The sequence below is a fragment of the Pholcus phalangioides genome, unplaced genomic scaffold, assembly GCF_987345545.1.
Source record: "Pholcus phalangioides strain wild (caught in Gottingen) unplaced genomic scaffold, Ppha-v1.0 ptg000020l_1, whole genome shotgun sequence".
Lineage (NCBI taxonomy): Eukaryota > Metazoa > Arthropoda > Arachnida > Araneae > Pholcidae > Pholcus > Pholcus phalangioides.
Window position 1 is genome coordinate 8,978,552 of NW_028301613.1, and position 17,953 is coordinate 8,996,504.

At 35.3% G+C, this 17,953-nt stretch overlaps 1 protein-coding gene across 2 annotated transcripts in view; it reads left to right on the forward strand.

Moving 5' to 3' along the window:
• The window catches only part of LOC149070940 (transformation/transcription domain-associated protein-like), a 271,954-nt gene that overhangs the window by 166,572 nt on the left and 87,429 nt on the right, over nt 1-17,953 (forward strand). For both annotated transcript variants that reach the window (XM_089248856.1, XM_089248857.1), the window contains one exon: nt 5,231-5,537. In XM_089248856.1, coding sequence (XP_089104982.1) covers nt 5,231-5,537 — 307 coding nt within the window. The remainder of the gene's footprint in view (nt 1-5,230; nt 5,538-17,953) is intronic.

A 17,953-nucleotide genomic window follows, 5' to 3' on the forward strand; every position in this document is an offset into this window, starting at 1 on the left:
ATGGAAGTTTCTTTCGCAAATGAAAAAGTGCAAAATGTGCAAGTAGATGATGCTGTACTTGGCCAGCAGTATAATCTATTTTGTGCAACCACATCATTTCGGCACTTCCACAGCATCAGTGTGTGGATAGAACTTCTATCAAGATGCACATTGCAATACCAGCAAAGCAGCTGCTGAAGACCCATTTTGACAGGATGCACCTTAACCCTTGCAACTTCTGGCTGTGGGTGTACCTTAAATGTTATAAACAGTGGTCAGATTGCAACAAACTTTGGTGAATTGCAATCGCCAGCACATTCCCTATATGTTAGAAATTCCTCAGGAATATTAACGGGGGGCGCGTTTGGTTTAATAAAGCTGAATTGCAAGCACATCCACATTATGACTATGGGGCATACTCCGATTCTGTTGTTGAACAAGAATTTTTGTGCTTTCAACCTCATAGCCAGAACACGCGGTGGACAACATATTTTAAATTTCTTGAGTAAGTTTTAGTTATTTGTTCAATTACTTTATTTCTTGTGATGTTTCCATAAATTATGAAATCGTGCAATACTATAATTAAGTTATCATTTTGCCATGAATGGCAGTTGTTTCCATTCTGCAAGCAAATTTCCCACATGTTGGATGATGTCATTAATTTTACATTTTTAAGTATTTTTTCCCCTTTACCGAATAAAATTGAATTTTTTCAGGAATATTCATGTCAATTTTCAAGTCATTCTGGCAATCATTCTTTTTTTTACAGTGTTTTGAAATCAGAACCTTAGTTATAATCACCCTGTATATCGTAAATCATTGCTAATTAATCTGGATTATTTATGCTTCATTAAATACATTATAGTCACCTAATTTTTATTACTTTTTTGCAAAATAACTTCCTAATTAAGTATACTGAAAGTAACTGGAGAAAAACCTTTATATATTATATGATTAATAATAACATTAAAAGAATTTTCAAACACACAGTAATCCATTGAGTTAAGCAAAAAATTATTAAATTGAAAAGTTGGTTTTTGTCAAAATGTAATAAATATTTATTGATTAATTACCATGGGAATAGTGTTAATTACATTAATAAACATTTTATTTTAGTTAATTATTAGAAGTGTGAATGATTTTTTCAGAAATTTCATTGTTTTTAATGTTAATACTATTTAAAACAAAAAAAACCGGTTTAAACCAAAAAAAACCCGGTTTTTTTACCAACCCTGAAAAACAGGCAATAGGTGGTGCTGGTACGAGTTATTTCTGTGGAAATATGAAAATGACTGTGTTATAAGAACTTGTGCTCCAAATTCACAACCAGTTTACCGTTGTATTGGATCTGCTGCACTCTACCATTGCTGGATTTGTGACTGGCCTGCAATGTGTTATTGTGCCCTGTGGTGGTGGTCATGTGGAGAACACATACTGCTGTAATAAACGATTTGGAGACATTCTGTTTGTTATTTGTGAATCTTTTCTTTGACTTGTGTACATCAGTGCCACCTATCGGCTGTTTTGTTTTAGCTTTTTTTTAGTGTCTTAAGAAAATTCCCATGACCTAGCGATGCTAATCCTGCAAACCATTTTTCATTTCTGTTATTTTTCCGGTTTTTATAAATTTTTTAAGTTTCTACTGACTTTTTGCCCACCCTGTACAAACCAACTATTGCATTAACAAATTTGTAGCTAAAACCAAGACAAAAAAATAAAGAATAAATTTCTGTATATTGAGTCAAATGTGGCTGTGAAATCCTCAAAGAAAGCAAAAAGTTTTTGGTGTCTTCGTGATAGGGTCTTTTGAGTCAGTGTGTCCAAAATAAGAATATTGTCTAAAATTGAGCGCTCACTTCTAAATACAGCCTGAAATGAAGATAAAATATCATTGACAGAGAGCCGTTTTTTCAAGTGATGATACAACATGAAAACATATAATTTAGAAATTGTACACAGAAGTTAGATTGGGCGGTAATTCTGGGGATACATCCATCCCTCGGGAACGCTTCGATATCTCTCTGAGATAGGAAGCGGGGTGTGTCCGGTCTTCAAAGGTCAAAGGTAATTCTGGGGGTTGGAGATAGAACCTTTTTGTATAGAGGGAAAATTAGAACATCAAAAAATTTGTTAAAGAGGTTTACTAAGAACGGTCTTATCTCGTGTACTCTGAAAAACTCGATTGGAATACTATCAAAACCTGAAGCTTTGCAAGACATCGTCTGAACTAACGGGGACTTCCAGAATAACATTTCTCTAATTCGTGCAAAGGTTAAAAGGTTCGAAAGGGGCAAAGTTGATGGTTTTTAAGAAAACTGTAGAGCAATATCAGGACCAGTCAATATTATCACAGTTTTCACGTCCTTTCCTTCGTTCATAAATTTTTAGAAAGTTCCAGAATTTAGAATATATATATTTTTTTTACAAATCAGGATCCTCAATCGGTGATTTGAAATACAATAGTTTTTTATATTGACAGAGCGAGCGTGCTGTTTCTTAATTTCACAAATCCTACGTGATCTTCCTTGGACCCAAATCTATGAAATCAATATAGAGCTCGATTTTGATATCCTATAGCTTTCCTACAGTCTTCATCAAACCAAGAATGAGAAACACGAGGTCTGATCCTATCATACCCGCAGAACTGGCAGCGAAAGAGATCATGATATGGAGCAAATTCACATTGATTTGGGAAAGGTGTATATCTATGGTGGATCTAAAAATTTTACACCTCTCGGAAATCCACAAAAATCTTTTGTGCTTAAAGCTAGTTTTAAACATAATGGGTTCATTAAAATATGCATTTGAATGGGAAAGTGATCAAAGTCGCAAAGATTGAGAACTTCAAATCGACTTATCGAATTGAAATAGTCCAGCAAGCTAAAGGCATAATCCACAACAGAGGAACCATTGCCTCCAACGTAGGTTAGAGAGCCAACAAAATCTCTGATACCTTGACCGTGTAGAACAATCAAATCATTTATCCTGCATTGATCTATAAGCATGCGCTAAAATTGATCGTGGTATCATAGGAATTCCTAGATTTTTGAATAGAGGGCAGATATATCCTGATCCGTAGAAATATTAGAATTGCCTATTCTAGTATTAAAATCATCGAGCAAGATCAATTTGTGATTTGAGCTTGTTAGATAATTAAAAACGTTGTTGAAAATAGTATTCCACTTGGATGGGTTAATATGCACAAAAATAAAATTCCAATAAAAATCATGTAATTTGCATTCAATCGCAACAAAATAATCATCCCTGTAAAGAGTTCTAAATTATATTAACTTTTTAATAACCACCAACGTTTAGATTATGGTATGAGGTGGCAAATTTTGGGGAGGCTAGAAGCAGGCCAATCTCATGTCCAGATTTGTAGAGAGTTCAATTTAACGCCCAGCGTCGTGTGTAACTTATAGAAACAGTTCCAGGATACCGGATTCATCGAGAGAAAGCCTGGGCAAGGTCATCCATGAGCCACGACGGCCAGAGAAGATCGCCATTTGTCGATTATAGCGAGGCGTAACAGGAGTGCTACAGCTTCTCAGCTCTCTCGGGACTTGTATGCAGCCACAGGAGGGTTGTTTGCAAGAAGACCTGCTGTTTGCGTCCCGCTCACTTCTACGGACAGGAGAATCCGTTTATCATGGTGCATAGAGATTGGAGTATGGAGCAATGGGCGACCGTTCTCTTCACTGATGAGTCCCAGTTCAGCCTAAGCACCGATTCTCACCGTACGTTCATATGGAGAGAACCAGGGACCCGCTACCTACCCTCCAATGTCCGCAAAATCGACCATTATGGCGGAGGAGGTTTAATGGTCTGGGCAGGCATCATGTTGGATGGCCGCACACCTATCCATGTCTTTGAAAGAGGCCCTGTGACTGGTGTGAGGTATAGGGATGAGGTCTTGGAGCCCTATGTTCGCCTTTTCAGGGGTGCAGTTGGCCCTGAGTTCATTTTAATGGACGATAACGCGAGACCACATAGAGCTCTTCTGCTCGACGATTTTCTAGAGAGTGAGGATATTCGCCGGATGGATTGGCCAGCCAGATCTGCAGACCTTAACCCTATAGAGCATGTCTGGGACGCTCTGGGGAGGGCAATTGCAACTCGCAACCCCCCTCCGGGAACCATCTAGGGAATGAAAACAGCGTTGCTGAACAAGTGGGACCAATTGCGACAGGAAATGATAAACTGCCTTGTTTCAAGTATGAAATCACGCTGCGAGACCTGTATATCTTTAAGAGGGGACCATACCCCCTATTAACCCATTTTTTTGTTTACTCTGCAACCGCTGTTTCATACCTTCCGACTCCAACGAGTGTTACGCACGATCATGCGTGTGTATTACAATTATTGAATGGTTATTTGTTTTGTATTGTATCAATGTATGTACATATCAAATTTCATTAAAATCGGTACAGTAGTTCTAGAGATAATCGACCAAGTCTGCAAATTCTGTTAATTTCTTACACTAGTGTATTAAAATTACCCCCTAAATTAGGCAGATCCGAGTCCACGAATATGTTCTCACTGTTCCGACTTGATTTCCTACACTGTCCTAAGTCCAACGATGCCAGAGAGTTTTCCTCTCACTGCTATTCATGTTTGATGATCCCTCAGCCATGATATTCCAATAAAGTTAGAATTCTTACAATTCAGATGTAGAGTGAAGAGAAATTAAACAAATAAAACTGAATAAAAGAAAATAGATCCAAACACATTAAAATAGGCTTAGGGGCTGTTCAAGTATTATGTCATCATTTATGGGGGGTTATCGGTAATGTTTCCGATTTGCTGACTTTTGATGACAAGGGGGGAGGGGGGGTTTGGATAATGCTTATACGTAATCAACCACCCTTTATGAAAATATGAGTTATGATTCAGAGGGGCAGAGCTGATGACGAAATTTTGCTGACAAGGGGGGGGGGGTCAAAAATGGCTAAAAATTTGCTTACATAATACTTGAATGGCCCCTTAACACGAGAGACAAAAAAATCATGCATTTTCACTCAACGATGTGGTGTTGCCAACCGAAAATTTTATAATACAGAGTGGTTTGATTTTCTGTTACCAATTATATTTGATACTTACAAGTCAATTGTTTTAACAGTTACTTGTTTCCAATGCATTGTAAAAAAAAAAAGAAAATTGTGTTCAAACTTATTCATAGAATTCAGATGATTTCCATTAAAAATTTCTATTTGTTTCATTATTTTCTCTCTTTTTTTTTTGCTCTTCCCAGGAGAATTGTTTCTTTTGTGTCTGAATTGTGTGAAATACAGAGTGGGATCTATGAGTCATTATATGAGATTCAAATTCATCAGAAAAGTATTAGAAAGACTCATCAGGGAATCAACTGATGTTTGTCTGCTTATTAAAATCACAGAAATGGTTGGAGTGTGGATCAAGCAAAAATACTCCAACAGTATACTCACTGCTGAAGAAAAGTCATTCTTATTATCAACAATGATGCATTCTTATCAAAGGCGATTCTCTAGTGAAATTGAACTGAATGCATGCTTTTTGGATATCGTTCTTGATATCTACAGGTATCTGTAATTATTATTTATATGTTGTTACACTGTATAGGCATTTACGTATTTTATTAGTTTTTAGAAGAGAATTCTTTCATTTTATACACTTCGCTAAGAAGGGGTTTTCCAAAATTCAACCCCCAAGAGGGGTTCAAATGCTATATAGACAAATCATGCGAGCCGAAACTCCTACTTCACTGCACACCAACTCCAGTTATATATTACCATGTGGCAATTTCCAACTAGTGAAGTTGGGTGGGAAATGAGGGCGCCATCTATCAGTGGTTGCTCCAGGCTTCATAGGTAAAGAACTTTTTCTGATGTTCTCTTGGTTAGGTTCGAACCCATGGACTTTGACTGCGACCTTCATAGTGGAAGATGAGCATCTTACCACTGCACCACTTGGGCACTAACTGCTGGCGGGAAACTGCTCTGGAGCTATATTTGTGAAATTTGATCAGTAGTTTTATTTCATGACATAGACTCACTAAAAAGGGGAAGCTATAAATATAAAATTTGTTCAGTATTATATTTTGTAATATAGAGACTTGCCAATACAGTATTTCTGGAAACGCAACCTCCAAGGGGGCCATGAGGGATTCAAATGTTATTGGAGGGAATCATCTTTGAACAATATTCAGATTACCAAATCCACACAAGCGAAACCATGGGTAACAGCTAGTAAGTGCATAGGCCTATATATATGGCCGCTGTGGTGGTCGAGTGGTTATAGTGACGGACTCGCGATGCGAGGATCCGGGTTCGAACCCCACAGTGGTGGTCGGCTGAAGTTGGTTTTCTGTGGTTCCCAACTTCAAGGCGCAAATGCGAGCCGATCTCTCCGTTAAAAAGTCTCGCCACAGAGAGCAACAGTCCTACAACGATAAATTATTCAATCATAACACTTCACTCATAGTTAGAAAAACTGGTGGCAGATGGCAGCACTACACATAACAAGCATTACAGAGAAACAAAAAACTACACGTACACGTCAGGTTTCACTACACGTACACGCACATTCCCGATTCGTTGGAGGTTCCGCAGGGGGGGGGTGCATGTGTGGTGTACCAGTAGTAGGTAGGGCCTCCAAAAAATGGATGGGGGATCCATGATGTTCTTAAGTCAGCCACCTCGTTGGGCAATTTGCCTGTTGTGGCGTTGTATTTGTATTTATTGTATTTATTTTATTTATTGAAATATTCAGTAAGCCTTGGTTTTTGTTATCTTTGGTTATTGTCAGTTTCGGTTTTTGTCTATTTTTTCCACGAAATATTTGTCTTGGTTCCTCTCGGTTGCCTCGGATTTCATTGTGTGACCTCGCTGCTAATTCTTGTTCTCCTGCCCAGTGTGCCATTGTTTCTTGTTGTGTGTGAGCATCAGTCACCCTATGCATCTAGCCAAACAATGCCATGGGACCAAAGAAAGTTTCCATAGCCAGCTGATCGTCGAAGAAGGCCAGGAACACGATTGAGTTGAAGCCCTTACTGGTGTACCATTCAGAAACGCCTAGAGTGTTTAGCAGAAACAATGTGATTAAAAGTAAATTGTCTGTGATGTGGAGGACAAGCAATAAAGCATGGGTCACGTGGCATATTTTCATAAAGTAGATAAATGAAGTGTTTGGTCTGAGTCTGAAAAACTACCTCCAAGATAATCAGTTGCCCTTAAAGTGCAATTTTGGTAATGGACAATGCTGCCCTTCGAAGAAGGAAGCCAGGAACACAATTAAGTTGAAGCCCTTACTGGTTACCATTCGGAAACACAGAGTGTTTAGCAGAAACAATGTGATTGAAACTAAACTGTCTGTGATGTGAAGGGCAAGCAATAAAGCATAGGTCATGAGGCCAATTTTCATCGAGTGGATAAATGAAGTGTTTGGCCTGATTTTGAAAAATTACCTCCAAGATAATTAGTTGCCACCTGGCAGTCGAGTTGTTGGGAAGCTAGCTTCTCACTCTGCAGGCCTGGGTTCGAATCCTGGTTTGGGCATGGATGTCTACTAACCCTAACAAATTTCCTGGGCAGATCGTAAAGATCTCTTGGGAATATGTGATAATCCATTAATTTTTAAAAAAAGTGCCTTCTGGTTATAGACAATGCACTTGCATATCCTCCAGGTTTGGAAGACTTACTGTGGTAGGAGTTCAGTTTTATCATAATGTTCTCCCCAAAACAACCAAAAATTTCAAATATCTTTTCTTTCACTTAACTTGAGCAAATAATAAATTGTGGGGGGGGGGGGGAGACTATTAGTAGGATGACAAACTCACCCCGATTTGAAACTTACATGATTTTCTGGGGAAAAATGTAAATTTCTGAAACTCTATGTTGTAGTGTAATCATGGAATTATTGCTGAGATAGTAGAGATTATTCAGTTATAATCAAGTGAAAATTTTTTTTATTTGATCAAAACATGATCTATATACATATAATTTATTTTCTATCTGTGTCTGTTTCTCCATACAAGTTGACAATTTTAAACCAATCGTCACCAAATTTCATATATATGCCAAGCAGGATCCAACTTGAACAATAAGTTACTTTAAAAGTCGGTCAGAACTGATTTAATGCCATAAATTGGCGCAAAATTGTCTGGCAACAATGGATTGTGGACCTCAACAATGACTAGGAATGTTCACTTTGGTTACCGGGGTTCCCTAACAATGTGTTTCAGACATGTGTATGCCTTTATAGTGGTTTGTCACCTCTTTATTGCTACCAGTATATGGAGAAAACCAGGGCAGCATGGGTATTACAGCTACTATGATATGACCACGAAGCTAGGCTGGGAGAGATCTTGGCAATGGGATAAGTCAATACCTTCTAAAGCAGAAGGCCTGACCCTGAGATTCGTGACGTCATCGAATTCCGTCCTACGAAACCCATCTTCCCTGTAAGATCGTTTTCCAGCACCACATTAACGCCGATGTGTTATAACACATCGACCCACGTTGCTATATTTTTTCTTAATGTTATATAAAAAAAGAGGCTAAATTATTAAAGACTTGCACTCGAATAGACAAGTTTTTACTTAGAATTCATTATTTCCAAGTATCAATTAGGGCCAGAGTTTTGATAAAAACTTAATATTTGAAAAAAATTACCTTTTGACCTCAAAACTTCCCCAAGAGCATTAATTTTTCAGAACTTCATTTCTGTTGACTTTAACCAAAAAAATATCCATTGAATACCAAAAGAAAATTGAGACCAATTCAACTATATAGTATCTTTTATTTCTCAACACATACAATATATATTTTAAGTCATTTATAAAAAAAATAAATATGTAAAAGGAACTTTTCGTGAAATAAATATAATAAATAACTTGTGACTTATAAGTTCTTGATGAGAATATTCTCTTGTTATTTATAATATATAGTTACATATAATATCCTTGAGAACATTCTCTGGAAGAACTATTTTCATACTTTCATAAATTACTGGGGATTTTCATGTAGAAAATAATTATTCTGAAGTTATTAATAATAGTGCTTGCAGAGAGAATATTCTTCAGTTACCAAAATCTTTCCAGAGAGTATCAAAAATATATGTAGTAACATGTATTATAATAATCTTAATAAATAACTTGAGAATATTCTCTAGTAATTTATAATAGTTGTCCTTTGAGAGAATATTTTCTGTCCCCGTCTCTGTTCCCGTCAAGATGGGAATGTTGAAGTTTGTAGACCACAAATGAAAAATTGAAAGCAAGAAAATTAAACCAACAGAGCTGAATTGCACAACTTTTAAAAGAACTGAGTGATACAGAATTTAAGTGTATGTGCATTGAAGAAAACAACAGTTCTGTATCTTCTTAGAATGAAAGTGGTTATTAAGTGTATAAGAATAGCTTCCTTTATCAATCAACTTTGATTTAATTTCTTTTGTTGTGAACTTATTTCTAAAAATATATCTAATTCTAAAATAATTTTTTAAGGTTTCTGAAATCTTTATATATAACCAAACTTTTAAAACCTCTCATCATGATCTGAGAATATTCTAGAAATAAAAGTTGTCATTGGGGGTGATTATACCAAAAATTGTTTTGTTGTAAATGTTTCGTGCAAAGAAAACTGATTTATATTTCACAATATAAACAAAGTTAGTAAAAAAAAATTTAATTTAAAAGAAAAATGAATATTCTCGATTATTCTCCAATTTTTACATCCAGGATAATATTGGGATAATATTGATAATATTCTCATTCTCCGAGAATATTCTCACCTCATATCTCTAGATTCAAGTAGTAAAAATCAAAAATAGTGCTTTTTTGAAAATGTCACCATTTTCGTTTTTGCATAAAATTTATTGACCTTTAAAAATACTTACCTATAAAATTTATGACCTTATTTTCCTTTAAAAGTGCGTTTTTATTTGAAGGTTTTTTAGAAATACGTCAGAAAAAACTCCACGGAAAATTACCCCCCCCCCCCTCCCACATACTAAAACTTACCTCAAAGAAATATTGTTAGCACCTGTCTATATTTCCCAAACCTGGCTTTTGAATAAGTATTTGTATATATTTTCCAGTTAAAACATGGAAAACCCAATTCATCAACACAGTATTTTGTAATTTCTAAAGAACCCAAAGTTGTTCATCATAACGCACTGCAAGTCTATTTAAAAAATGCCCCTTCTGTACCAATCACTGACAAACGTAGATTAATTTTAAGAATTACATTATGAAGCAACATGTGATCTATGTTCAAGAAGGCCAAAACGTGGACCTCGCGAAATTCATAGGCGGGACGAAATTCTATTTGAAAAAAACCCTCAATTTTTTAATACAGCCAGCTTTTCTGATAATTTTAATCAGATACACTATCAGGGAAAAAATGGTCTGGCCCTGTATGTTGAAGGGCAAGGATGAACATGGAAATTTATATGGGGACTAATAGACAAACCCACTATTTTGTTATTAATGCAATTAATTATCAGTTGCGATGGCTACAACAATAAAGCCAATAACATCCAGAGTGGATCACACAATTTTGAGATTACATTATGAAGCAACGAGCCATATATGTTCAAGACAGGTAAACTATGTATCTGACCAAATTTATATAGACATGGGGAAAATTCTAGTTAATATTCTATGATTACACACTACTCCCACGTTGGTATCAATATAATCATCACTCGAATATTTTAAGTTGTTTTGTGTGTTGAGAAATTTGTTAATTTATATGGAAAAATAAATTGACATTTTTTTAACCTAATAGTCTAGCCCAGATATAATGCCACCACCCGTACCAAAGAATTTTGGCATTGTAACAGGTAATATGGTTGGAATAGTGTTTCAGAGGGGCTTCATTACATAAATTCACACATTTATAATGAAACACTTTGTCTTCTTAGTTATTCTATAAATATTTCAACACTCATTTAATTTAGAAATTCATGAAATTTTAAAAACTGTACATCATTACTTGAATATTTCTTTATATAAAACTTGAGACACATATTTTACTTACCTTTGAAATTATTTTAGTTCTACATTACATTGTAATCCCAATATAGATGTGTGCATTAATCATATTTATATCAAAAATTTAAAAAAAAAATCACCCTGGCGAATAGGGTTGGTTTGATATTTACGTGACTATTGTATAACATCTTTACAAACTTTGTGATTTGACTGGTAATGGTGGTGCTGCTTGGTTTTACTGCAAATTAAGGTTTTTGCAAAAAATGATATCTTTACCTAGAAAATGAGTTATACAGAGCTTGCTTTGAACTCGCATGTAAATGACCACTGTACCATCATTTTTCTTGAACTGTTTCTCTCCTTAGGAAAAGGCTCAAATGTTGTGGTGGCATGTTTTTTTTTTCAAGGCTAAAATTTTCATTAGCAATGACCGAACGAGACCATTTATCCCGAAATTATCAACTTTTCTCTTTCATACACATCCATACACTTGCACAAAACACAAACACATATCTTCCCTTCTTCATAGGCCTATCTGGGCTGTCTGTAGTCCCACAGTCAGCCCTTATGGAGCTGGGCAGGGGGAAAACTTTGATTCTGGTCTGGTGGTTCTATAAAGTCCTCACTCTTCTTGGGCGCTCAGCAAATTCACATGATTCTGGTCTCATCCCATGATACTGTCCAAGTCATACACACCTATTGACATGAAATAAAAGCATCATTAGACGTTTGAATTTTTTCAAAATTTGTGAATGTATTTAGCTGAAATTATAACATTAAAAAAATTTAGAATTTTCATTGCTTTGACCCTAGCAGGTCTTACCAAGGGACCCAGTTTCAGGAGGGGGCATGAAATAAAATATTTCCTATCACGTAATTACTTGAAGTTCCATCACAAAGGCTCCAATGAGAAATATTAGAGTGGGATCCACTAAAAATTTTATAGGAGCCCGGCTCCTGAATGTGAGGTGGCGGCAAATGAAATATATTTTCTGTAATTATTCTAAATTCCCTCCAACTGTTTATTCTTTAAAAACTTCTTACGTTGAAGGATAACAAAAAAAAAAAAAAAAAGATTCAAATAGCACAGTGCCAATTATCAATTAACTTAATAAAGCCCTATCCCTATGTATAGCACTGAGTTTATGAAAATTTCGATTATGAAATTAACTATGTTTGCAATAATATTACAGAATATTCATCAATGCATTTCATGTAATAGTAAAAAATGAACTAACCTGTGTGATTTTATATGCAGCTGTACAGATAGGCCTATACTTCCTTCCACGAAACTCGCTGGTGGCCGGATTAGCTGTTGTTTTCTCCAACTTCTTTTTAAAGGACTTGTGCAACAGTATTGTTTATTACCTTGCCCATAAATTAATAAAATAAATGTTTAAAATAGAAATTTATCACTAAAAAACTGCGTGCACGTGAGTGCTTACTGTTGTCACTTGTCAATATGGCGATCAGGAAAGAAAAGCTATCCACGGGGAAAAAACAGGCCGGAGTTTTGAGACGGAGTGTGATGACGTCACAGCATCGAAAAATCGCAGATGAAGGCTTCTTGCTCTAGAAGGTGTTGGATAAGTCCAGTGGCAATGTTCTGGTGTTCATTCATTCAGCTACTATAAAATGAAACTACACTGATTTTTATGAAGCTACTGTATATAAAGATTAAGCTTGCCAATATTTAGAAGAGTAATCCCATTGGTTGTTAGGTATTTGCCATTTTTACAGAAAAGGTCAAAATTTCATACAAGTCCAACGCTGGTTTAAAAAAATAATTTCAATGTAATGCTCTTTGATGACCGTATATCTGGTCTGCAACTTTTAATTTATGTCAAGTCATGGCTAAAAGTTGTTTTCTTACTTCCAAACACATGCAGCTCATTTCTTTCAATGGGCAAAGATGTTCTCAAAACATTTGAAGTGACTTTAAATCAGGGTTGGTAAAAAAACCGGTTTTTTTGAAAAAAACCAAAAAACCGGTTTTTTTTGGTTTAAACCAGGTTTTTTTGGTTTAAACTGGTTTTTTTGTTTTAAATAGTATTAACATTAAAAACAATGAAATTTCTGAAAAATCATTCAAACTTCCAATAATTAACAAAAATAAAATGTTTATTAATGTAATTAACACTATTCCCATGCTAATTAATCAATAAATATTTATTAAATTTTAACAAAAACCAACTTTTGCCATTTAATTATTTTTTGCTTAACCTAATGGATTACTGTGTGTTTGAAAATTCTTTTAATGTTATTATTACTCATATAATATATAAAGGTTTTTCTCCAGTTACTTTCAGTATACTTAATTACGAAGCTATTTTGCAAAAAGTAATAAAAATTAGGTGAATATAATGCATTTAATGATGCATAAATAATGCAGATTAATTAACGATGATTTACGATATACAGGGTGATTATAACTAAGGTTCTGATTTCAAAACACTAAAAAAAGAGCGATTGTCAGAATGACTTGAAAATTGACATGAATATTCCTGAAAAAATTCAATTTTATTTGAGAAAGGGGAAAAAATACTTAAAAATGTAAAATTAATGACATCATCCAACATGTGGGAAATTTGCTCGCAGAATGGAAACGATAGCCAGTCAAGGCAAAATTATAACTTAATTATAGCATTGCACGAGTCCATAATTCACGGAAACATCACAAAAAAAATGAAGTAATTGAACAAATAACTACAACTTACTCAAAAAATGTTAAATATGTTGTCCACCGCGTGTTCTGGCTATGAGGTTGAAAGCACAAAAATTCTTGTTCAACAGCAGAATCGGAATATGCCATGGTCATAATGTGGATGTGCTTGCAATTCAGCTTTATTAAACCAAACGCGCCCCCTTTCCCCCATTCATATTCCTGAGGAATGAGGAACTTCTAACATATAGGGAATGTGCTGGAGATTACAATTCATCAAAGTTTGCAATCTGACCACTGTTTATAACATTTTGAGGTACCCCCACAGCCAGAAGTTGCAAGGGTTAAGGTGCATCCTGTCAAAATGGGTCTTCAGCAGCTGCTTTGCTGGTATTGCAATGTGCATCTTGATAGAAGTTCTATCCACACACTGATGCTGTGGAAGTGCCGAAATGATGTGGTTGCACAAAATAGATTATACTGCTGGCCAAGTACAGCATCATCTACTTGCACATTTTGCACTTTTTTCTTTTGCGAAAGAAACGTCCATTGCTTCAGGAGTATCCATGCAAATTTTCAAGTCATTCCGATCAGTACTTATTGTATAGTTTTGGAATCAAAACTTTAATTATAATCACCCTGTATATAGCTGATTATTTTTCATAAATCTGTTACTACTATACAGTAGAACCTTGATTAACTGGGCTTAACAGTGTGTGTGTGAAAGTATTAAAAAAACAACTATTGAATATTAAGACTGGGAGATGTGCTACTTCTTATGGGAAACAAAATGAAAATGTATGTGAGGTAATGTAACAACTAGTACACTAGTCTTTGTCCTTTAAGGACAGCTGGTGTCTTTATTGGATTATAGGACCACCTGCCCCTAGCATGATGGTGTCACTACTGTAGCTGCTTCTTTGTGAAGGGAAAAAGAAACCTTGTGAGATAATACACCACTACATTTAGATGTGTGATGCAATCCTTATTCAAGAATTTGCTAAAGATAGAGCATCAGAATGTAGCCAAAGGTTAGAAAATGTCGTAAGAATGAGAAGTTTTGGCTTTTAAATATAACTTTAAATGACTAAGATATTTCATATGAAAAATATATATATATTCTGGCCACTTTTATGAGACTTTTTGAAAAAACCACTTATAAAATCTTATGTCATTTAAAGATATACCGTCAGAATGTACCCCAAGGATATAAAATGAGGTAAAAATGAAACATTTTGGCTAATAATGAACAAATATGATATTTTTCAGGGAAAAAAATGATATTTAGGCCTCTTTTATCTGATTTTTTGAAAAAAACCAGTCGGTTAAAACCAAGGTTTAAACCAACGTGGTTTAAACCAAACAACCCTGCTTTAAACATGTAACTCATTTGCACAGGTTTTAGGGCAATACAATGTAACAGTTACAATACAGCTACAATGCAAATTATGTAGATTTTATAATTTTATAAAGCCATAGAAGAGTACCATATCGTGCAGTCACAGTAAGAAAGAAAAAGACAGGTGTTCTTGCTAAAATTTTGTCCCAAGATGCATTTCTATGGAAACTGTTGCGAGTTCGACTTTCATTGTGTTCATCGGTCCCACCCATTGTGCAATTTTGGGATATTACTATGTTTTAGTAAATGTTTTGTCCAACAGTTTCTTCACCGATTTTGGGCATTTGTCCGCCTCTGACAAACTTTTAGAGTAGCCGATTGTTCAAGTCAGGTCCTGTTTGGTATATATGCAATATTTGGGGAAGATCAGCCTAAAATTGTGGATTTGTATAGAGAACACACACACAGGCATACAGAAAATCAAATAAAAGTATGATAAAACACAAGAGAAATGAAAATATAAAATGAAGAGGTAGCGTAAAATTATCTTTTTTTTTAATTACAAAAGCGCTAGTTCTGCTCACTTATTCTTTCAAATATATATATATGTAAAAAAAAGAAGAATTATTTTAAGAAAAAGGAGAACAAAAATGAATTTTTTATGAGAATGAAATAGAAGGGTGTAGGTCGATTGCCCCGAAGATAAACCGTTTATCATAAGAAATAGGTTGATTGCGCTCACCCCGATTTCCAGACTCAGCGCAATCGACCTGTTGGAGGAATACATTGGAAGTCGAAACACTCCCATTTTCGGCGCAATCGACCGAGGCCCAAATAGAACCTATGCTGTGGGTAATCAGAGGGAACCCTATGATTGGTTTGAAAAACGTAGCCGTTTCTGAAGGGGGGTGGGGCTATGCCTAATTGCATTAAAAATGCCAACCCTTGTTCCCAGATGCCTGCCTTCTCAAAAACATGTGGGACAAAAAAAAGAATGAAAAAATGTTAAAAAATACAATATTTGAAAAATACATACAAAGTTACAAGAATACAATAACTACAGGGAATATTTTACAAAGATTATGAAAAAAGTCAAAAATAAATTAAAAAGTCCAAAGAAAGAGTCAAAAATTACCAGACATAAATTATGAGTGGGGAAGACCATTTTTGTTTGGAAGAGAAGTTTTTAAAATGTCATTGAAGAAGGCGATTAGAATACTGTTGTCAGAGGCAGCTTTAAATAGATCGAGGTATGCTGTATTGAATTCCTGTTTATTATTGCGTCTAGGTCAATTTGTCGCAATCAACTTGTCGTGGGACAATTCGTCGCAGCGTCAATTCGTCGTGCTACAAACTCATCGTGGTACAAATTTGTCGCAGCCTCATTTTGTCGCGGTACAAATTCGTCGCAGACTCATTCCGTCGCTGTATTGTCAATTCGTCGCGACAAATTTGAATTGCTTTAAAATTCATATGTTTGTTGTGATCTTATAAATAGGATAGTTGCTTTAGGCGTAAAAAAATGAATCTAATTTTTTTTTTCTCATTTATTGGAAATGTTCCCCCTTCCCATCTCTTTTTGTAAAAGTATTCTTTTAAGTCATCAAGGGACATTGGAAGGTACACCAAGATGATTAATTGGGATCCAATAAATTTTTAAAATTTAATTTTTACCATATGAGCCGCATTTCTGTCAGGATTTCCATTGCTCGCAGTGTGGGACGTTGAAGAGCTCACCCAAATAAAAAATTGAGATCAAATAAATTTTTAAATTCTAATTTCCACCGTATAAGCCACATTTCCCACTTTTTGTCGGGATTTTCATTTCTCGCAGTGAGGGGCGTTGGGAGCTGACCCAAATAATAAATTGGGATCAAATAAATTTTGAAAATTTAGTTTCCATCGTATAGGCCGCGCTTCCCGCTTTCTGCAGGGATTTCCTTTTCTTTCAGCGAGGAAGTTCGGGAATGCAATGTGCCCTTCCCCCAGCACGATTTCCGTAATTCACTATTAAATGTATCCATGCAGAGAACATATCTTTAAGGAATTTTTTATCGACAATGTATCTAAGTTTTATGTGTAACAGCTGCGAAAAGTTTTATTTTCGAATTATTATTTTTTTTTGCAATGTAATGTACATTTCAAATCACTTTGTATTCTAACATCGAAATAATATTCAAACACTCCGACCATAGCCACCAGAACTGGGGGCTGATGCCATTTGAAACCCCCCCCCCCCCCAACTCCAATAACTCATGAATATACAATGCAATGCACCTTTTCGCCGCCTGAGTACAGGTTTGAGTCCCTCATAAACGGAATGAATGACGATTTTCAGCCCCCCCCCCCCTCCCCAGTACCAAAAGCTTAGACACTAATGAAAACTATGTGAAAATATTCAAACAAGCCAGCCAAGGATATGTGACTGATTATAAACATAAGATTAATGGTTATATTATATCTATGCGACTGACTCATAGTCATCTTTCTTATTGGTGATTACATTGCCTTTGTCGGTGCTCATCCTGTGGGTATTATGAAAACTTCATCGAATCGTCATTCATAAGCACTGTACATTTCCACCCTTGATCTGCGCCCAACTCCCTTCGCTGTGAGAAATAAAAATCCCAACAAAAGCGGGAAGTGCGGCTTATACGGTGAAAATTAAATATTAATTTAATTGAATTATTAATTAATTAAATATTTTAGGTTCTTATGGAGATACTGTAATGGTAAATGTTGGTGACTCTTGAAGGGGGGTGGGGAGAAACTCTCTAGCCCGTGGGGCAGATAGAAATTTACCATTAAAGATAGGCTCACTGTAATTTGGGGAATATCATGTGAACCGAAATTTTTCCACGTGATATTGAAATTTTTTCACAGCAAAAATCAATTATTTAACATTTCAAATTTTTATAACTGAAATTTTCAAATATAATTAAACTTTTATATGCAGTTAAATTTTTAAATGTAATTGATATTGTAATTTTTATTTCGATGA